The sequence below is a fragment of the Torulaspora delbrueckii genome, chromosome 8 (assembly GCF_000243375.1).
Source record: "Torulaspora delbrueckii CBS 1146 chromosome 8, complete genome".
NCBI classification, from domain to species: domain Eukaryota; kingdom Fungi; phylum Ascomycota; class Saccharomycetes; order Saccharomycetales; family Saccharomycetaceae; genus Torulaspora; species Torulaspora delbrueckii.
The window spans coordinates 159,773-181,237 of NC_016508.1; the positions used below are offsets into that span (position 1 = coordinate 159,773).

Sequence of the window (21,465 nt, forward strand, 5' to 3'; positions counted from 1 at the left end):
ATTTTACCATACGAAGAATTGATCAACAAGGCCAAACATTAAGCTATAAGAGGGCTATGAGTAGCCTGATACAGGAATTTGTGGAATATTGTGTGGGGCTGGTTGGCGGGACGCGAGGATTGGATGACGCTGGACGCCTGAGGCTGTTTAAAGACTTTAGTAGCCAGTGGGAGAATGAAGTGAATAGTTTCCTGTTCGATGAATGCAAAAGAACGATAATAATTCGACTGACGGGCGATTCAAACGATTTATGTGTTGGGATTGATGGTTTAACAAGCGGAAACCTTCAATCGACTTTATTAGTGCTGAAAAATCAACGCTCGATCGATTACAATGTGCCCGTACGGTCGCAATTCTCTGTGATGTGGCTTTCAGATTCCAGCATGATAGATTCTCTGACGTCTTTGATAGATGATGGACTTTCAACGGTGATTGACCTATTAATAAAGCACGAATCTGGCCCATCGGATTCACTAAGAATGACAAAGAGTAAGCTCAAAAATGTTTCATATACTCTGCATAATATGCAATATACCATTTGTACACCAGAAATTGTTAGCATGGCTCACCCTAGGGTTCAGGATCTTGTTAAAGAGGGAAAGCATGAGGCTGATTTCGAATCCACGCTTTTGAAAGATTCTAATTTCCTTAATGCGTTACAAAGTATAGTGAATCAATGGCTCGAGCTCTCACGGGGTCTCTGTGACACTGACAGGGATGTAAGGGACGGCTCAGCGTATGACGAGATTCAATTCTGGTCCGATTTACAAAAATCACTTATGTCTCTGGCACAGCAACTGCGATCACCTGAGGTACGAACTACCATGTCTATCCTCGTGGCTACTAAACGATGGAATAGCGTTTCCGGGTTCGTGGCGGAAACTGGGGTTACCGATCGGTTAAAAATCGTCAGAGAATATAACCAGTTCATCTCATCTATTCCTTTGAAAGTTTTGAGTTCTGCCGAAAAAGTCGAGGACGTTATAAAGTGTATTGATCTGCTTGCATCAGCACTCAAAAAATTTAGATTCACTAGTTTCCCAGAGCAAAGATTCGCACTCTTAATGAGCAAGATCTCTCAAGAAGTTCACGGGAAATTGCTAGAAGTGATACCAAATTTGTTCACGGCTGCTGATGAGGATTTTGAAAATTACATGAGACTTATCTCGGTAGCTCTCGTTAAATGGAATGACACTATACAGGAGAATAAGATACAATTACGTGAAGTGATAAGAAGGCGAGGACATTCGTTTAGTACTGCTATAGATATAAGACCAAATGCAGAAGATCTACAAGAATCACTTAAACAACTTTCTGAGTTTCGAGATCGCCACGCTATCCTAAAAGCTTCACTTGAGACGATACGTTATGACGGCTACTTCCAGGATCTTGAGTTTCTGTTCGAGCCAATTGGTACTCTGCCTAACACCAGCATAGCAAGCTGGGCTACAGAAGAGGCTTTGTACAGACAGCGACTTTCAGTGATTGAAGAAAAACTGATTGTCGTGTGGCGAACTGCACTTGATCGAGGCAGTAGCTCGGAAGAAATGATTAATCAATATGCTACCTTTGCACCACTCATGGCATCTCACCCAAAATTAAGATCAGTAATGCGGGATTGTCAAGAGGGTTTGCTTAGTATTGTCAAAGAAGAAATAACAGCTTTGAGCTTGAAAGTGGAAGGAATGCATCAGGTCGAAGAAGTTCTGTTGCTCAAAGGTCTCACTCCTATTACTGCATTCATATTACAATGTTTGCAAATCAGGGACCGCATCTTGATTCTTAGAAAACGTTCCAGTATTCTCCTTGGACTTAACTGGGAGACACTACCTGAGGGCAAGACACTATCTTCCAGGTTCATCGAATTAACGCAGAAAACTGACTGCACAGCGGCCTTCCACACTTGGAAAGAAAAAGCATCCCAGCTGAAGTTGGACAAACTGGATACCCCAATGTTAAAGGTTCTCTCCAACCATGATGATCATTACGAACTTTTAGTCAATTTTGATTTCTCTGCAGGCTCCATTTTTAAGGAAGTAAGAGACTTGGGATCCATGGGATTTAATATTCCTAATGGTGTTATTCGTACCGCACTAAAGTTTGGCGACATCCAATGTAGCGCATCTATTATTCTTGAACAGCTTCAGACTTTTTTGTCGGTTGTAAGTGGGCTGAACAGCCGCACTTATACAGCTGTGTTATTGAGGAAGAATGTCGACGCTGTATGGCGCTTGATTGGGAGAGCTACAGTTGCTGTTTGGTCGAATTCAGCCGTCGATCCTCGCTTAAAAGGCCACGAGAATACTAGCTTTAACCACATCAAAGATTTGGAGATGGCCGTCAGTTTGGTACTTAAGGATTTTGAGGTGCTCGAGGAAAGTGAAATGTTACTAAAGCGGGCCTTCGAAGCTCTCGTCAATGCGCCTTCCAATACGAAACTTGCTTCTGAGGCTATAGCGTCCATACAGTCTATCCTCGTGGGAATGACCACGTTACAGTTTGAGACACTTAATGAGCTCACCTCGCTCCTTAATAGACACATCGAGGAAATTATTCTGAGTAAAACGCGTGAAGAACTAAGAAGCATGCAACTTGGACGTCAGGCGCTAGTAGTAACTCTGAAGGGTACATCACTGTCCTGTTCTCCAGAGCTCATCCAAATCAAATCATCATGGATCAAAAAAATTGAACAAATAGTAACGAAAGTCGCCGGACAGCCAAAGATTCATTTGAAGAGTTCCAAAGCTCCAAAGGAAACTTTCTCCAGCCTTACTGATTCTCTTAGCGGCACCGTGGCAAAAGTACTTAAACGTCTTGAGAAAGAATATCAACTAACGAAAAGATACTTAGAGCATCTAAAAAAGACCGAAGCCTTGTGGCTCCTGAAGGACTCTGATTTGCATGATACTATTAGGGGGGACATCACAATTTGTTATAATTTGTGGGAGCAATTAGCGAATTTGCGGGATTACCTTGAGCGTCCCTCAGAGGCCTACAACGTCAATGGTCTGCTGATTTTCAGATTCGAAGATTCGTTACTACAAATTTATGGAAAACTGGACTACTGGCAGAAGCTTTTATCTGAAGTTTTGCTGGCGCTGTACTTGAATACTGCGAGTTCACTATCCTCAGATATCAGAAAAGATTTGGAAGAATTGGAGGGACATGACGCCAAATTTTCCTCCTTTGAGCACCTTTCCTCTTTGCTCATTAGCGTTCACAGAATGAGATCGTACAACCATGAAAGAAGAAAGACAGTGGAATTTCTTTCATTATGCGAGCCTGTATTTCTGGAAACACGTTTGAGGCTTCCCACGGAGTATCTGTATATTGACCAACTAGAGAATGACATGAGAAATGCTGAACATTGCCTTGAGGAAAAAGAAGTTCTAGTAGAGACAAAAAGAGCTCTATTTATAACCGTTTTAGAAGATAAGCTGACGAGCATTAACAGTCACATACGCATGGTATCAGATGAATGGCGGATGAAGCAATCTTTAATACAAGAAGAGTTACCGGAAGAGGCATTGAATATTTTGCTGAATTTCGAGACTTCATTAGCAAACATAAGGGAAGAGGTTCGGGTAGTATCACTATGTTCGCGGATCATTCTTCATCCAATCGTAATTGAAGACTGCCTGAAAAAAGCGTCAAATGAAGTTCAAGATTCTATAATGATGTGCAAAAGGCTCAAAGAAATTTTGAAATTAGTTGATAATTCAATGCAAAAGGACTGGGCTTCTGCTAATATAGACATTATATCTAGGGATGTGGCAACCATTGCTGGGACAATTGCGGGCCTTTCAAGTAACTTTCGCCAGTACAAGTTATTCGAAGAGCTGGAGACAAAGGTACGAAAGCTGAAGGGTTGTATGGGGCTGTTTAAAGAGATGAAAAGCTCCGCGATGAAGTCGAGGCACTGGAAAGCCATTTTTGCCAAAAGTCCTCAGACAACGCCTCCTGCAGCGGTTCTAGAATCGCAAACATTTTCTCTAAAAGATATCGTTGCTCTCAATATAGAAGCAAATGAAGCTTCTATGAAGGAGATCATTTACAGTGCTCGAAGGGAAGGTGTACTGGAAGAGTCACTCTGCAGAATGCAGAGTTTTTGGAAATATGCACAATATGAACTTTTCGAACATTCAAGTGGAATGGCGCTCGTAAAAGACTGGATCTCTATCAGACAGTCATGTTCTGATGATCTGGATGAACTAATATCCATGAAAAATTCAATATGCTTCAAGTTTTTTGAACATGATTGTACCGACTTAGAAACGAAACTGGCAGCCTTTCTGGAGATACAGCATAACTGGATGGAGGCACAGTTTCATTGGCTCGACTTGTTTGGTGTTGTCGGTGAGGGTGGTAAATTGTCAAGTTTGCTTCCACACGAAACTGCCAAATTTCACAGCGTCACAGTTGATCTTCGAGCAATTTCATCTAGAGCTTTCCAGATGGGAAGCATCATTGAGCTTACATCCTTTTCTGGTGGCAAAAAGAAGTTTAAAGACCTCGAAGACCAACTTAAGGTGATAAAAACCTCACTAACTGTTTACTTGGAGCAACAAAGAAGAAATTACCCCAGATATTTCTTCCTAGGAAATGACGATCTCCTAAAATTGTTAGGCACAGGAAGCGATCTGGGACAAATGTCGCGGTTTATGCCTAAATTGTTCGGTAGCATTAGTCATATCCAATTCTTGGGATCTATCATTACCGGCATATGCTCTATCGAAGGTGAAGTACTGAATTTGGATACTTCAGTACCTATCGAGGATCATTTGACACCGGACGTGTGGTTGAACATTCTAGAGCTTCAAATAAAGAAGACAATATCAAACAATGTTCATTCTTGTCTCAAGAGAATTGCAGAGGGAATCGACTTCACCAGTTTACTATACTCTCATTCGTTCCAGGTTTTGCTCCTTACTTGGCAAGTGATCTGGACCAAAAGAGTTGATCGAAGTATAGAAGAAGGAGAGTTCTCAGGTATCCAGCAATACATCGATCGTCAGCTTGACTTTCTAATGAGTATTCTAAAAGATTGCAAAGAAGGTCACGACAAGCAGAAAGTTCGATCATTGATTATTGAATGTATTCATGGGGCTGCTATCGTCACTAAACTATGCAACGCTTCCAGCGCTGCAATGGTCAAACTTGAATGGAGCAAGATCCAAAAATTCTATTACCAGGACGACGAGCCTAATCTACTTGAGAGAGTTATCACAGTCCAATGTGGTCGGCAGCTGAAGTACGGATTTACATACATCGGCGTACCAGAAAGACTGATCTACACATCAACTTTGGACCGAAGTTTTGCAGCATTGGGGGAAGCATTGTCTCAAAAATATGGAGGATGCCTATTTGGGCCTGCTGGTACTGGTAAAACCGAAACCATAAAGGCCTTAGCACAGAATCTTGGCCGGATGGTTCTAGTATTCAATTGCGATAAGTCCTTTGATTTTCTAGCCATGTCAAGACTCCTGTCCGGCATAACCCAAGTCGGTGCATGGGGCTGCTTTGATGAGTTGAATAGGATGAACGAAACTACTCTGAGTTCTGTTACGAGCCATGTGGAAAAGATACAATTAGCGCTTTTGAAAAAATGCGACCAAGTGCATCTAATGAATCAATCCATTCCACTCAATGCTGATGCTGGGTTGTTTATTACATTTAACCCAGGCTATGGGGGAAGATCCGTCCTTCCAGAGAATTTGAAGAAGAGATTTCGTGAGTACTCGGTCAGAAAAGCCGAAACAGATACTATATCTGAAGTTATCATGCGAATTATGGGCTTCCAAAAGGCCCAGTCGCTTAGTAAAAAACTGGTATGTTTGTTCGAGACCTTACGAACGGACTGCAGTTCGCAGAAGCATTATGATTTTGGTCTACGGTCATTCAAAAAAGTTTTCAAGACTTGCGCCGAACTAGCAGGCAAGAGAGGACATCATGCGAATGAGGAATGTCTTTTAACGGAAAGCATGTCGCAAATTATCCTTCCTAGTTTGAATAAAGCCGACGAAGTCGTTTTTATGTCGCACACAAACAGACTATTTTCTCATCACGAATCAATGATCTTTTCACATGAATTCAACCAGAAATTACTAGAAGCGTGTAAAGAGTGTTTTATAGAGCCGACCAAAGAATTTGCCATGAAGTGTGCTCAGCTCTTCAATCTTCAGCGAAGCCAACAAGCGATTATTTTGATGGGTCCCGCAGGATTCGGTAAGACAGCTGTATGGCGAACCACTCTGATGGCGATAAAAAAGTTGGGAGCTCTCCACATTTTTGCATATGTCATAGACACCAAAACCTTAACAAAAAATTCTCTATATGGCAGACTAAACGAGGCCACATTAGAGTGGAAGGATGGAATATTTACTAGCATTCTTCGCAAAGTTAATGATGATATGGCGGGTACCTTTAAAGATGCCATGGTCTGGGTTGTTTTCGATAGCGATTTGGATCCAGAATACATCGAAGTTCTCAATAGTGCCCTTGATGACAATAAACTACTCACTTTACCGACAGGAGAGCGTATAGCAATGCCCCAAAATCTCAGGTTACTATTCGAGGCGCCTGATTTAGATTATGCAACACCTGCTACGATCACACGTTGCGCAATCATATGGTTTCCTGAACCTCTGTATGCGGATTATGAGCAACTGAACTGCTCATTAACAAAAGCCGCACAAGAAGTACAAGCTAGGTCCGGAATTTCCGAGGATTTCGTAAAGCATATGGGGCTCATTTTAAGGGAACTATTGAGTCCTGTTGACTTTTCCTGCATTTCTGCAGAAGCCAAGTTATTTCATCACATTCTTAGTTTTGATTCATCAAGAACTGTTACGGCAATCTCCAAAATCATCATCCAGGGCATTCGAAGTTTTCACCATTTACTCTTAGTGGCCCATGACAAACAGCAATATGTATTTACGTTGATCAGATTATATCAAGCTTTGATCAATGCCATGGCGGCTGATACCAGCTCAAAGGACAGGGAAAAAATTGTTGAATTCGTTGACACAATTTTTGAGACTCGTAGCCGTGAACTATTGGACGGCTCGCGACCAGAATCTTTGTGCATCACGACAAAAACGTTAGAGCCCATACCCTTCAGCGATTTGGTTGAGCAGAACAAGCTCGAGCCGCATGACGTAATGAAGCCAGATGTCTTTATTCCGACACTTGATACCTTGAAGCAAGAAAGTTACGTCTTCGATCTTTTGAATGCCGGGCAGCCTGTTATATTATGCGGCCCTCCAGGTTCAGGAAAAACGATGATTCTCACAAACGCCCTACGCAAATCCGCACAACTCTTGTTGGTAGCAATGAATTTCTCGAAAGACACCACTATCTCCAGCATTTTGAAGTCCCTCAAGAGGCATACAATATATGCTGATGGCCCAAAGGGGCTGGTGCTTTGTCCAAAACTTCCTGACAAATGTGTGGTCCTGTTCTGCGATGAGATAAACTTGCCTAAGCTGGATAAATACGGTTCACAAAGTGTGATTTTGTTTTTGAGACTTTTAATCGAGAAAAATGGATTTTGGAGGACAGATGACAACAGATGGGTATCAATAGAGCGTATCCGAATTGTAGGTGCGTGCAATCCTTCGTCAGACCCAGGCCGACTGCCGTTGTCGCCACGCTTCTTACGCCATACCCCAATTTTATCGATAGATTACCCATCTGAACAGTCGCTCATGACAATATATCAGAATCTTTTTGAAGCTACTTTCAGCTTACTGCCGCATCTGAAAAGTTATGCTAGAACTTTTTGCGATGCTTCAATATATCTTTACCATCAGTGCAAGAAAAACTTCACTCCTTCCATGCGAGCTCATTATCTCTTTTCTCCAAGAGAACTAACAAGGTGGATTCGAGGACTGCAAACGGCCATTGTCAGTGGATTGCAACAAGAATTTGGTTGCGTGTTTCATGCGTGGGCATATGAAGCATCAAGGATTTTTGCAGACAGGCTTGTGGACGATGCCGACACTCAAGTTTTCCTCACTCTGTTGAGGGAAACTTCAAAGAAATACTTCGCAAAACATGGAAAATTGCCTCCTGATTCATCCGAAATACTGTTTTCTTCGTTGCTCTCTCAAGGCTATGAGCAGGTCCAAAAAGTCGATCTTTTAGCGTTTGTGAAGCAACGTTTAACATCGTTTGCTAAGGAACAGTTGGATAGCCAGCTTATAGTGCATGAAGAAATGCTAAACCATATTCTTGCTATTGACCGGATACTAAAGCAGCGACAAGGCCATGCAATGCTGATTGGCGCGAGAAGAACCGGAAAAACTACGCTGGTGAAATTCGTTTCATGGATCAATGGTCTTACAGTCTTGCAACCAGGGATACACAAGAATTATGATATCCATGAATTTGACGCGTTTCTAAGGAAAGTGCTACTGCGCTGCACTATGGACGGGCAGAGAGTATGTCTAATAATCGACGAGTCGAGCATTTTGGAGTCATCATTCTTAGAGAGGATGAATACCTTACTGGCAAATTCCGATGTTCCTGATCTCTTTCAGGAAGAACAATATGAAACTTTGATTTTTTCTTTACGGCAGAAAATCGATTCTCTGGGGCTTGTAATGAACAGCGAGCAAGAGTTGTACGACTGGTTTGTTGGACAGATCTCCAAAAATTTGCATGTTGTATTCACGATATGTGACCCATGTGGCATCGGGAGCACAAACTTAACCACATCACCCGCTTTGTTCAATAGATGTGTGATTAATTGGATGGGATCGTGGTCCACATCAGTTTTGAGACAGATTTCGAATGAGATCATTCAATCTATGTCTCTAGAGTCAAGCATTGTGGCCCCGAGCGAAAAATCTCTCCTGAAAAGCTTCAACATTCATCCAAATAAGATTTCAAACGCATTCGTCAGATTCCACATAGAGTTTCATGTGGAGCAGGAAAACACCAAGTCGCCTGGCATGTTCTTGGATGCACTTAAGCTTTTTAAGAAGTTGCATTTAAAAAAAGGTATAGAACTTGATGAAAATCAGCGATTCTTCAGCAATGGGTTACAGAAGCTTGATGAATCCGTTCTCAAGTTCCAGGAGATGAGTGCTCTCTTGACAACGAAAGGAAAAGAGCTTAAAAGGAAAGAGATGGAAGCAAGACAAACTTTGGATAAAATGTTACTTGAGCAGAACGAGGCCGAACGCAAGCAAGAAGCAACATTAGAGATCAAGACTATTCTAACTCAAAGGGAGAGTGAAGCATCTCAAAGACGGCAATCAGTTAGAATGGAACTTGATGCATTTGAACCAATTATGCTCGAAGCGCAAAGGGGAGTTAAAAACATAAAAAAGCAGCAGTTGACAGAAATTAGGTCTATGATCAATCCTCCAGTTGCCGTTAAAATTACAATTGAAGCTGTATGTTCGGTATTGGGCTACAGAAGTTCAAGTTGGCGAAATATTCAGCAATTCATTCGGTCTGATGAGTTCATATACGATATTGTACATTTTGATCCTGACACAATGCTTCCAAAAGATCTAAAGATGATGATCGAAAACGAGTTTTTGTCGATACCAGATTTCACATATGAGAAGGTGCATCGAGCTAGTAAGGTCTGTGGACCGCTTTATCAGTGGGTTTATGCTCAGATCAAATATAGCGAAGTCCTCGATAAGGTCGGTCCGTTGAGAGATGAGGCAAAACAAATTGAGGAGGAAGCTCTGCACGCAAAAGCTAGACTACTGGCCGCAGAAGATATGATTTCTGAACTTGAGGAGGGTATCAAAGAACTAAAGGACACTTATCGTGTGATCATAAGGGACATTGAGGTAATCAAGGGTAAGATGGAAGAGGTGCAAGCCAAACTTGATCGTTCAAAAGCTCTTGTTGAAAACCTCTCATCTGAGAAATCGAGATGGAAGCGGTATATTCTAAGTTATCAACAAGAGTTAGAGGAGATGAACGGTAACTGTTTGATAACTGCAATATACTTCAGCTACTGTGGGGTGCTAAACGAAAAACAGCGCAAGCAGACCTTTGAGGTGATTGCCGGGATTTTGGACGGCCTCTCCATTCGATTCGACAGGAATTATGAGTTCGTTGCTTTCAACATTGACGTCGACTCCCAGATACGCTGGATTGCTCACGGTATACCTAACGAGACGTTTTATATAGAAAACTTTTTGCTTGCATTGGAGCCCGATGTTATACCCTATATTGTAGATCCAAATTCCCAGGTTCCGCAGATACTTTCGAGCTTTTTTGATGGCAAGTTAGAAGTCATAAGCTTTGATGAGAGAAATTTTGTGAAGAAACTCGCAAATGCAGTTAAATTTGGAGGAACAGTGCTAGTGCAAAATGCTGAAAATTTTGATCCCATTATGAACAATGTATTGGCAGGAGTATGCCGAAAATCACACGGTCATCGAATTGTTCAAATAGGAGATCTTGAGGTTGATGTATCGCCTGAATTTCGCATGCTTTTGTATTCTAATAACGCTAGAAGGCCTCTTTCGAACTTTGTGCAATCTAGGGTAAGGGTAGTGGATTTTTCTATCAATGAAGTTAGTGTAGAGATGCAGGCAGTGAGAATGGCATTAACATATGATGTGCCTGAAATTGAACGAGAGAATGAAGAACTATCGAAGCTCAATGGAATTTATAAAGTACAATTGAAAACGTTTGAGCACCAGCTTCTGGAAGAACTTAACCAGTCAAAGGGTAATATTCTGGAAAATGATGAATTGATCACTACTCTGGAGAGGGTTAAGGCAGAAGCGATACTAGTTGAAGGAAAACTGCAGAAAAACCAAGACTTGATGGAAAAACTTGCCACTTTTATCACTTCTTACTCTACTTTTGGCTATCATTGCTCTTCACTTTATTCTATGATGAAGAAACTAAGTCGCTTACATTGGTTTTATGAGTTGCCACTGTGGTTATTTGTTGGCTGCTTGGAAGCGGTTTTAGTACCGGAACAAGCTATTGAGAGCGATGTGGCCACAAGAGTGAAATCGCTTTCCTGGAGGCTTTACCAAAAGGTGTACTCAACCTTCTCAGCGTACCTGACAAAAGACTATAAAATGGTTCTCGCTATAATCTTTCATCTGATGTTCCATTTTACTGGTGACATCAAGAGGATAAAGCAAACGTTACAGTCAGTTTTAAATATAATGGAGCCAGAAATTGCAAGAGTTCATGAGACTAAGGACGAAGTAGTTATTAATTGCTCTGAAAGTATCAAAAACATGATAGGACTCATAGGTAACCAAACATACTTTCCCGCTATTGAATTGTTGGCTAATGAGTTTCCTAACGAAGAGACTCTCGAAAACATGACTTTATCAAGTGAGAAAAACTACATAGTAGTGGCCAGCGAAAGGGATTTTGATAGCAGCTTTAAGGTCATAGAGTTGGCGAATAAGCAAAAGCAGGAGCTTTCAGTCATAGCCTTAGGTTCCCCGGAGAGTGAGAATTACGCAGAGCAGGAGGTTATTCGATCCATGTTAGAAGGACGATGGGTTTTACTGCAAAACATACAAATGTCAATGTCTTGGGTGGAGTCCTTCTTGGCCAGAAAATTGGAGCTACAGCCAGAGGGGGTAAGATCTCCCAAAAAACGGTTCAAGATTTTTATGACTTGCAGTCTGCTGGGTGCATTATTGCCTCTGCCGCTTCTACAGAATAGCTACAAGAAAGTTTTCGAATCGACACCAAGTATTCTGGGCTCAGTACGAGACTTGTGGAGTAATGCCTCTTTGAAAAGTGAGAACGAAGACAAAGGATTAATCTCGGCATGGTTGATATTCTTACTAGCGTGGTTCCATGCCATAATAGAGGCAAGAAACGGCCTGAATCCTATAGGCTTTAGCAAGAAGTATGATTTCAATGAATGTGATTTTGCGAGTGGGCTAAGCCACATAAAACAGTTTGTGAGCCGCCTTGATGACGAGAGTTCTTTGTTTGATTGTGCTGAGCTTCATTTCACTATAGGTAGAATCATTTATGGTGGAAAGATTGATGAAGATGAAGATCTCGCTGTGCTTCAAAATATCTGTTCACGAATATTTTCTCCTGAAGCCATAAAATCGTTACAAAACCCTGATAAATCTCACGATCTACTGCCAGGAGTTTCAATCCCTCAAGGATTCATAGACGAGCAAGTTATGTCAGACATTCTGAATAATTCATGCGAGCCAATCGACTCTTACAGCTCGTGGCTGGGACTTCCAGCCGATGCAATTCAACAATACGAACGCATTAAAACGAGAGAACTTTTAATCAAGACAGAGAACCTTTTAACAGAATCATAGACCAGTGCTACGTAAAATTTGGTTGTTTTTCGTTTGTTGTGGTTTTCTGTCAGATGCGCGAAAGGAATACGCGCATCTTCGAGAATCGAGCTGTGCAACTCACTCTCTTGATCTATAACTTAGCCTCGTTGAATGGGCTACTCCCATGATCTATAGCTTAGCCACCTTTGATGGTTTGATATCATAGAATCGAACTTTAGTAACCAGCATTGTACTATAGCAAATTGAATTGCGGGTTCTCTTTATTATAGTAGATTTTTTATTATTAACAAGATAATAATCTGTCTGACTGAAATCGTCTGTTCTCAACTTCTATTGCTGTCAATTGAATTGATAACCAATTAGAATGACTGTCAACGAGAGGAGGAGGTCAAGGGGACTCTCTAATCCTAATGATTTCCAGGAAGAGCACCTTTTGCAGCACCCAGGAAACTATCCACGGGAGAGATATATGAAGCGTATGACACGCATAAGGTATGCTATGAGACAGTATTTGATCCAATTCACTGACAATCAGTCGTTAGCCCTCTTTGAATGGCAGGCGAGGCATAGAACTCAATTCAGAGATGTCTACTTTGCATACACTGCCTTATTAGGATCGCATACATTTTATGTGCTCTGTTTACCAATTCCGGCATTCCTTGGGGCATTTGACTTAGTCCGTGATATGGTCTACATTCTGGGATACTCGATCTACCTTTCAGGATTTTTCAAGGATTATTGGTGTCTACCAAGGCCTCAGTCACCGCCATTGCATCGAATAACACTAAGTGCGTATACAGCCCTAGAATATGGGGCACCAAGTTCGCATTCAGCAAATGCTACAGGAGTCACTTTACTATTGCTGTGGAATACATGGACTTCTCCCACGTTAAGCCTACCAGTAAAGCTAGGCTGTTCATTCCTATCTCTCTTTTATTACTTCACTTTGGTAGTTGGGCGCATATATTGTGGTATGCATGGAATGCTGGATATAACTAGCGGTGCTGCAATAGGGATAGTATGTTTCGTGGTACAGCTTCTCGCCAAGAGTTTCTTAAGTGGGTATGATCTCACCACTCGCTGGTGGTTCCCAATTTGCAGTGTTGGCTGGGGATTATTAATCCTATTGAATCACGTCAGGCCTATCGACGAGTGCCCATGTTTCGAGGACAGTGTTGCATTCATCGGTGTGGTGAGCGGGGTAGAATGTGGTGATTGGTTTTTACATAGGTTCGGCAAGGTCGCAGGTGCCGATATGGGATTGCAAAGAGGATTTCGCTTTTTCATTTACAGATTATGTGTTGGAATACCATGCATCGTTATCTGGAAGTACGTGATAAGTAAACCGCTGGCGTACAATTTCTTAATCAAAGTTCTACGATTTAAAGATGACAGAGATGAAAAGGCCGCTGTACATGCCAAAAAGAATGAAGACGTGAAGTGCCCTCTATATATCGGTGAAGCCAAGATCGATATCTTTGGAAGGTTTATCATATACGCAGGCATCCCGATCACAGTGGTTATTATATGCCCTGCAATGTTTGAACTTTTAAATATCATGTCATATTGATACTTTTTCTTATAAGCTGTTATAGACCATCATACAACGTTAAAAAATTCAAGTACTTAAAAACCAAAACATCAAAAAAACCATATTCACCTTATCCTACCAATATCTAAACTCTGGAAATGTGAGTCAAATGTCTCTTTGCAGCCAACGATGCACTTAAAGGCCCGTAAGTCTTGGCATTTTCTCTATATTCTTTGAAGCTTGAAAACGAGTCACCTGGAGATCTTTTGAAAACAGGAACAGCAATAGCAGAAGAAATAACTCTAGCAGAATTTGTGGTAGCAGTCTTCATAGCAGCCAGTTTCACAGTTTGAGGTAGCATTTTTTTGGATTTTATTTTTTTATATTATAGTTTATTCTCAGAAAAACTCATCATGGTTAAGCATTCCACTCACTTGGGCTTATAAATGAACCAAAACCATCAATTCAACCTTGGTAAGAAGCAAGACGGCTAAGAGCATCCCACTACATAGGTCATGCTTCTACTGATAACAAGAGATAAATATCTCCAATGACTCTCTCGAGCGTTTCCACCGGAAAAACTTCGCCTAATTAGGTTTTTCCGCGTGCGGTCGTTTCTGCGCGCGCCACTGCCCCACCGGTGCCTGTGAAGATTTTCCGCTTTACCACTATGCAAATTCTCTATGTCAGATAGATAGTCTGATGACTTCCTAGAGGCCCCACGTTAACAAACTGGGGAGTAATCATGCGAAAGGTGCCAAACAGCTGTCTTATTGGACGTTCGTTTATCATCCTGCGATGCGCTGCGAGTATCGAGCTTCGCTGCTTTGCCAGGCATTTTGTTGCGTACTTACAATTGTTAATTCCAAGAAATATCGTGAGGTTTTCATCAAGCGTTGAAGACCTTTGGAAGATTTATCTTACAATAATTTTATTTCAGAACTTTCACGTCGCTCTACATGATTAGATCTAAGTGAAATGATCCATGCGAAGATACGTATCATGTAATAGATCCTGTATCTCCACTTGGTAACATCGGACTGACAACGTGTAGTGCACCTATATATCTTGAAGGTATAGTCAAGTTGTGCACCCATTTTACGAAAATAAAATTAAAGCTACATTCTTACCAAACTTACAATTGAGTGGGCCCTGATGACTGACTACTCACCACCAAGATGCGTGGAATTAAATAGCTTCAAAATTATCATCAATCGAGCTGCGTTCTAGAAGGCTAACTTTTGACAAATTAATAGGAAAAAACTTCAACAGCGCAAGAAATCGCATCACCAAGAGAAAGTAAAAAGTTGAAGCGATCTTTCGAAAAAAAGTCGAAACGTCATTGAAGGATCATCGAGTGTGATTTTATCCTCAGTTAACCTTTCTGAATTCAATCTTCATAGGCTTTAACCCTATTTCGAGAGATTTGCTGCGTATTTTACAAGTGCGTCCCTTCAATTAAATGAACACCTCAGAGGTAATCACAGCTGGAGAGATAGATTACGAGTCACTACCGGCAAATGCTCCATTGGCAAGCCAACTGATGGCTGGTGCATTTGCTGGTATAATGGAACACTCGGTTATGTTTCCTATAGATGCTTTAAAGACCCGAATACAATCAGCTTCCGGTGGTGCAGCTTCATCGGGGATGCTTTCCCAAATTAGCAAGATATCTACTGCGGAGGGGTCCCTGGCACTTTGGAAAGGTGTCCAATCTGTTATTCTGGGTGCTGGGCCTGCTCACGCTGTGTATTTTGCAACTTATGAATATACAAAATCTCAACTGATAGATCCTCAGGATTACCAGACTCATCAGCCGCTAAAGACAGCCTTAAGTGGTACTGCTGCTACAATTGCAGCAGACGCATTAATGAATCCATTCGATACCATCAAGCAAAGAATGCAACTAAGCACAACATCTTCCATGACAAGCGTGGCCAAGCAGATCTATCAAAAGGAAGGTATAATGGCATTTTATTACTCATATCCAACAACTATAGCGATGAACATCCCATTTGCAGCTTTTAATTTTGTCATTTATGAATCTTCGACCAAAGTTTTCAATCCATCGAACGATTATAATCCATTGATACATTGTCTTTGTGGTGGAATAAGTGGTGCCACTTGTGCTGCAGTAACTACTCCACTTGACTGTATAAAGACCGTCCTGCAAGTGAGAGGTAGTGAAACAGTATCGCTACCGATTTTCAGAAATGCGGATACATTTTCAAAAGCCACGAAAGCCGTATACAAGATACATGGTTGGAATGGGTTTTGGCGCGGTTTAAAACCTAGAGTCATTGCAAACATGCCAGCCACAGCTATCTCTTGGACAGCATATGAATGTGCTAAACATTTTTTCAACCCAAATTGATAAAATAAGTCATGAATGTGTCTCGGACTGGATCTTTTAATGACAGGTTTACTGCTCGGAACTGTTTGTTCAATCTTGTAAGTTTTCACCATTAGTTCGCTGTTCGATCATCAACTATTCCCACTGCAGGTGAATCGAGCAATATATGTACAGTATATCTAATCTTCATTCAACTCTCAGAGCCATTTCTCCAAATAAAAGCTTTTATTTTCATACTAAATTCGATCTGCTATGTACATCTCTTCGTAGCCGGTCGATATCACTGCTATAACGATGGCTACTTCCTATATCCGATACAACTGGGTAATTTGGGTCAGTAGGAATGTAACGCTGTTTGGCAATGCCGTCGTCCCATTCGTTTAACTGATCGTGATTCTCTTCAACGTTATTCTTTCCAGTATTTCCAGAAGAAATACTACCATAATCAACCCAGTGACTCTGCTCACCTCTATTCTCGAATCTAAAACCCTGATTTAGTCTGCGCATTCTTGAAAGTGAGTCAGCTCTGGCCATTTGTGAGCTGCCTGCCAGGGGTTCAAAATTACGGTAATTATAATAAGTGGGCCCCATTAATGCAGATTTAAAATCCCATACAAGATCACCACAGCCAAAACAATCCTTGATAGCAGTCAAGTATTCAAACCTTGCACATTGTGGTAAATTTTTCGTAGTATAGTTTTCCCAGGAGAATGCTACCCAATGCAAAATTGCAAATCCAATCATCTCTACGCAAAGTAGTCCATTTTGATAGATGTAGCCGGCGTCAACGTCGCTGTCTGATTTTAGTTTGCCCAAACTATGAAGAATTCTAATGACGATTCCTTGCCAGTACGAAGCAAAAATGATCAGCTTCACGCATAGAAACTTACTCCATGGGTTGAAACGTTTCAGGTCATTATATAAACACTTCCAGAAAATTGCCAGGTTGTAAAGCGACCACGTAACTGACACATTGTACAATACTAGTAAAATAGTCTCAAAAGTCGGCAGGTTCCAGATTAAACACACAAAGCTGCCCAAACAATAAAATGGTTTGAACCACACGTATTGTAATATCCCTCTCTTAACCATCAGGAAATCTGCAGGGTCTGAAAGATCTATCTTCCTTAAGAATCTTCCAACAAGTGGGATAGCATGCGTAGCCGGGACATGCTCTAAACAAATCTCAGTTATTATTCGGTGTTCGCCTCCCAATATCAGTGTAAGCAGTGAGAAGAAGGTGTAAATCACAAACGCTTCGTAAACTTCTCGTACGGGATCTAAGTACAGCTGGCTTACTTGTGGAATAATAGTTGCCGCCAGACAGGTAATACTGAATATTGGAACCAATAGCTGTATCCTCACAGCTAATCTTTGCTCAAACGGTTTCCTGTAGTTCAAGAAATGTTTGGTTATGGCAAACCCTGAGATGGCTAACGACGCAAAAGTACAGACGAAGCTCAGGTTCTGCCACCATACTGGTAAGCAACCCTCCGGTAGCATACAGAGACAGCTCTGATGCCAATTAGTGGTTTTTTTGGTTGGGAACTCACTAGTTGTTTTGATGATGAATCCCCTTTGGAGAGATGAAGCGCTTCTGAATTAAAGAAAGTCATCAACAGGTGAGATGACAGAAAATATCTAACTTAAGCGTTCATTAAGGTCTCAGAAAGAGCATTTTAATGGTTGAAACTGGTTGAATATACTATAGGTCAAATCATAGCCTTATCTTTGATCTACGAGCGATGCTTTGCGGTCTATTACGGATCGGATTGCTGTTTGCCATATTGTCTCTTGGCGTTCGTGGTGCTGGTGTTACTACCCACTTGACGTACGTGACTAGAGTGGCCTCCGAGAAGTTCGATGATTACTACCCCTGGTTGAAAGCTGGTGCATTCTTCCCTGACTCTTTATACTCATGCAAGCCAAGCAAACAGTTGAGTGAATTCGCTGAAGCTACCCATTGGCCTCCGTTCCTGATGTCAGGTTTAAAATTATGGCAAGAAAGGTATGGTTCAATTCCTAGCAAGAAATATAGTCAAGACTCCGTGCGGTTGCAAGCGTTTCTTACTGGGGTTTTCTCTCATCAGATTGTCGACTCTTCATGGCACTCGCTCGTCGATGGCTTCAGGTCTCACGGGCTCCTTCGAGTGCTTGCTGAAACTGAATTTCATGGACAGATTGATGATGCTCACGACTTTTTGGATACCATTGGTGACTTCATCGGACTTTCTAATATCTTTAGCGATATTACTGATCTAAACTGGAAATACTATGTTAATAGTAATTGGACAATACCTAAGGAAGAAGATATGACGGAACTCTTGAGTAGAAATGGGCTTAGCCCTGGTAAGATTTCCTATAAAGAGCTTGAAGTATGTGTTTCGAGAGGATTGTCAGCATCTGTTAGCGAAACGTTTGTCATGTTGAGCCGGCGTCATGAAGTGTTAAGCCTAGCATATAAGATTAGTCCTGCATCTAGGGATATTATGCAGGAATATTGGCTCGGTGGTGAGTTTGATCTCATTGCAATGCTACAGAAATGTTTGCCTGTGTATCAGAATCTCTTCGATACAAACAGTTTGGATCAAAATTCAATCCGACAAATCCAACTCTGTGGGAACCTCCCGAATACGCTTTCTAGTTCTCACGGGGCGTTGAGAATTGACACTAACCAAGATGTTTCCATCGTGAGGCCAGTGACTTCTCTGTCTAATTTTGGCACTAGCATTGCCCTGGGTCAGTTCAAATCAGACGGAAAGCTATACATGGCTGTGAGTGCGCCGACTCAGAATAGTGAGGGTTGTGTATACTTGATCTTATTCAGCCAGGTATCTAGCCGCACTGATTCTGCCGCCGTCATGGAGCCGTTCACGCCGATGCGTGGTTCAACAGTACATACCTTTTCAACACATGGCGTCGATTTCCTCGTTATATCGGAACCTGGATCTAACAGCATACATTTTTATCACGGAGGCAGGAGATACCTAACGATTCGTGACGGAATGACCTCAGATGCGTTCCAACTTCAGTTGTACGCTGTTGCAGATATTGACGGAGACTCTGAGCCAGATCTTTTACTTTCCGGTCCATTTTATGGTAAGAATGAGACGGGTCGTGCTATAGTAATACCAGGTATCGAATTGGTGAGATATTTAAGATTGAGCTCTACGAATAACACCGATGTGGATATCTCGTCCTTGAGTATCGTTAGTTTGAATGGGGGTCCTTACAACAGGGCATACCAACATTTCGGTGCTGCCATGGCAGCTTCACATCTGTATAGTGGAAAGGGTTTTCTGTATGTGACATGTCAAAGCTTGGGTGCGGTTTTCGTTTATCCGTTATTTGGCCTTCAGCCATCATCATTACCGAAGTATGTCATGACATATAAAGGTTTGCTCACTCCTGAAGAAGAGCCACCAATTGACATAAAAGTGATTCCTTCCGCAGTTCATGGGATGTTTGGGAAAGGCATGCTTTCTTTTGGTTACAAAGGGAATAACTACCTTGCCATCTCTCAGCATTTGTTCAACTACGTTTTCATTTACAGAGAGGACGACTATTTGCCAAAATTTCTCTTAAAAATCCGACTTGAGGATGATCAGCAGACAGCAGCTTGGAGTATTGGCTTTGGCACCGCGATAGCATATGATGTTCGGTCCGAAACACTGCACATATCTTCACCGGGCAGCTTCGACAATAAAGGAGCAATTTGGAAAATTAGCATGCAAGAATTATTGGCAGCCGCTGAGGCCTGGAAAACTGATACATTTTACGTTAATGTTGTAAATCACTTAGATTTGGTCAACCCGTGGGATGACACTAAAGGTTTCTCGAACTTCGGAAAAGTCTTGCAAATAGCACCTAATAAGTCTGTGATAATTGGAGCTCCACAATATGGAAATGGCAATCTGCATGATAAACAGCTGACAGGCGCAGTTTTCGTCAGGTAGATTTGACATTAGCAATTTACATGAATATACGATACTTACAAAATGCTTGTGCTTCATTTAAGAAGCCCAATTTTTTTATTATTTACAAATTAGTCGGTCTCAGCACTCCTCTGCTTCTTTCTTTCTAGTCTCATCATCAACTTCTCCTGTCTTTCTTTCTTTCTTTGTTCTTTAAGAGCTTGCTTACTGTCCTTGTCACCCGCTGGAGAGACCTTTGGGGTTAATTTTATCAGCATTTTAGTTTCTACACTACCTTCTATTACAGGTTGAGCAGAATATTCTTCGAAAATTTCCTGCAGTTTCTCATACACCGAACTTCGTTGTTGTAAATCCTTATTACTCAGTTTCTTGGTATTAGGCTTTTGAACATTGTCAAAATCTGCCGCCAAATTCTTTGAATTTATATGAGCTTTATCCGCGATGTATAAGTGGACTTTATAGCCCTTTTTCAGTTGATTTATAATCTCATGAGATTTTTGCTTGCTTAAATCATCGTCTTTTATCTGCCATGATACCTTGATCTGCTTTACAGAGTCCTCTCCCTTGTCAGAGTCACCTAATTTTGCTGGTTTTTTCTTTAAAACACCCATATCAATCAATTCCTTCTCCTTTTGCCTAGCCTTCTCGTCAGAGAACCTCTTCAAAGCAACTTTCCTCTCTACTAATTTAACAAGCGGTATTTTCAAAGTACCAACTTCCTCGAAATTTACTATAACTAAACCATTTTCTTCCAGATTGATTCCCTTCCCGAAAGTACGTATATTTGTCTCCTCAGGTTTCGAGGTTTCAGAATTAATAATTTTGATATTTCCAGCTCGATTCATTCGGAAGATCTGTGACAATACACTATTTGCAGCTTCTTTATCTCTATCAGACCCAGTGCTCCAAGTTACAGCTACGTTTTTTTTACCACTGCCTTTGTTCTTATTCGTAGTACGGTTCTTAGGCCCACTCTTTGGTAGTCCACGTCGCTGACTGGAGCCTTTGCCATTATTATGTGTCTCTAAGCTTACATTTTTCGGTGTGAGAGCATTACGCACTATATCATTACTGAGCATCCAGTTCAGTTGACTCAAACCGTGATGAAATTCTCTTCTGGCTTCTCCACATGGTGCAATCCGGCCAGAACATTTCACTATCGCTATTCTCCACATTTTATAGTCTTCCAGTTCACCATTGGATCCATCATACTGCCCCAGAAATCAATGAACTAGTGCTGAGATGAGCTGCTTTTAAAATACAATATCATAAGTGCTCATCGACAACGAACTTCGAGTTCTTCATACTTTAACAAAATATCGTTGATCTTTAATTGATACTCTTAAATACATCTCCTATCTACTATTG

General features: G+C 41.4%; 7 protein-coding genes across 7 annotated transcripts; 4 read left to right on the top strand and 3 right to left on the bottom strand.

Moving 5' to 3' along the window:
• Positions 1-56: 56 nt before the first annotated feature.
• On the top strand, positions 57-12,296 carry DYN1 (dynein heavy chain; the record flags this gene model as incomplete). The annotated part of the gene is made up of 1 exon (XM_003683120.1): positions 57-12,296. The coding sequence occupies one exon, from the start codon at positions 57-59 to the stop codon at positions 12,294-12,296; it is 12,240 nt and encodes a 4,079-aa protein (XP_003683168.1).
• A 346-nt stretch (positions 12,297-12,642) lies between these two features.
• On the top strand, positions 12,643-13,848 carry TDEL0H00990 (phosphatase PAP2 family protein; the record flags this gene model as incomplete). Its single annotated transcript, XM_003683121.1, has 1 exon — positions 12,643-13,848. One exon carries the CDS (start codon positions 12,643-12,645, stop codon positions 13,846-13,848), a length of 1,206 nt encoding a protein of 401 aa, XP_003683169.1.
• Positions 13,849-13,954: 106 nt separating this feature from the next.
• Positions 13,955-14,170, bottom strand: DPI8 (Dpi8p; the record flags this gene model as incomplete). The annotated part of the gene is made up of 1 exon (XM_003683122.1): positions 13,955-14,170. One exon carries the CDS (start codon positions 14,168-14,170, stop codon positions 13,955-13,957), a length of 216 nt encoding a protein of 71 aa, XP_003683170.1.
• Positions 14,171-15,271: 1,101 nt separating this feature from the next.
• Positions 15,272-16,183, top strand: TDEL0H01010 (uncharacterized protein; the record flags this gene model as incomplete). Its single annotated transcript, XM_003683123.1, has 1 exon — positions 15,272-16,183. One exon carries the CDS (start codon positions 15,272-15,274, stop codon positions 16,181-16,183), a length of 912 nt encoding a protein of 303 aa, XP_003683171.1.
• A 210-nt stretch (positions 16,184-16,393) lies between these two features.
• HFL1 (Hfl1p) lies at positions 16,394-17,665 on the bottom strand (the record flags this gene model as incomplete). The annotated part of the gene is made up of 1 exon (XM_003683124.1): positions 16,394-17,665. The coding sequence occupies one exon, from the start codon at positions 17,663-17,665 to the stop codon at positions 16,394-16,396; it is 1,272 nt and encodes a 423-aa protein (XP_003683172.1).
• A 242-nt stretch (positions 17,666-17,907) lies between these two features.
• Positions 17,908-20,118, top strand: TDEL0H01030 (uncharacterized protein; the record flags this gene model as incomplete). The annotated part of the gene is made up of 1 exon (XM_003683125.1): positions 17,908-20,118. The coding sequence occupies one exon, from the start codon at positions 17,908-17,910 to the stop codon at positions 20,116-20,118; it is 2,211 nt and encodes a 736-aa protein (XP_003683173.1).
• Positions 20,119-20,207: 89 nt separating this feature from the next.
• AIM23 (Aim23p) lies at positions 20,208-21,272 on the bottom strand (the record flags this gene model as incomplete). Its single annotated transcript, XM_003683126.1, has 1 exon — positions 20,208-21,272. One exon carries the CDS (start codon positions 21,270-21,272, stop codon positions 20,208-20,210), a length of 1,065 nt encoding a protein of 354 aa, XP_003683174.1.
• Positions 21,273-21,465: the final 193 nt, after the last annotated feature.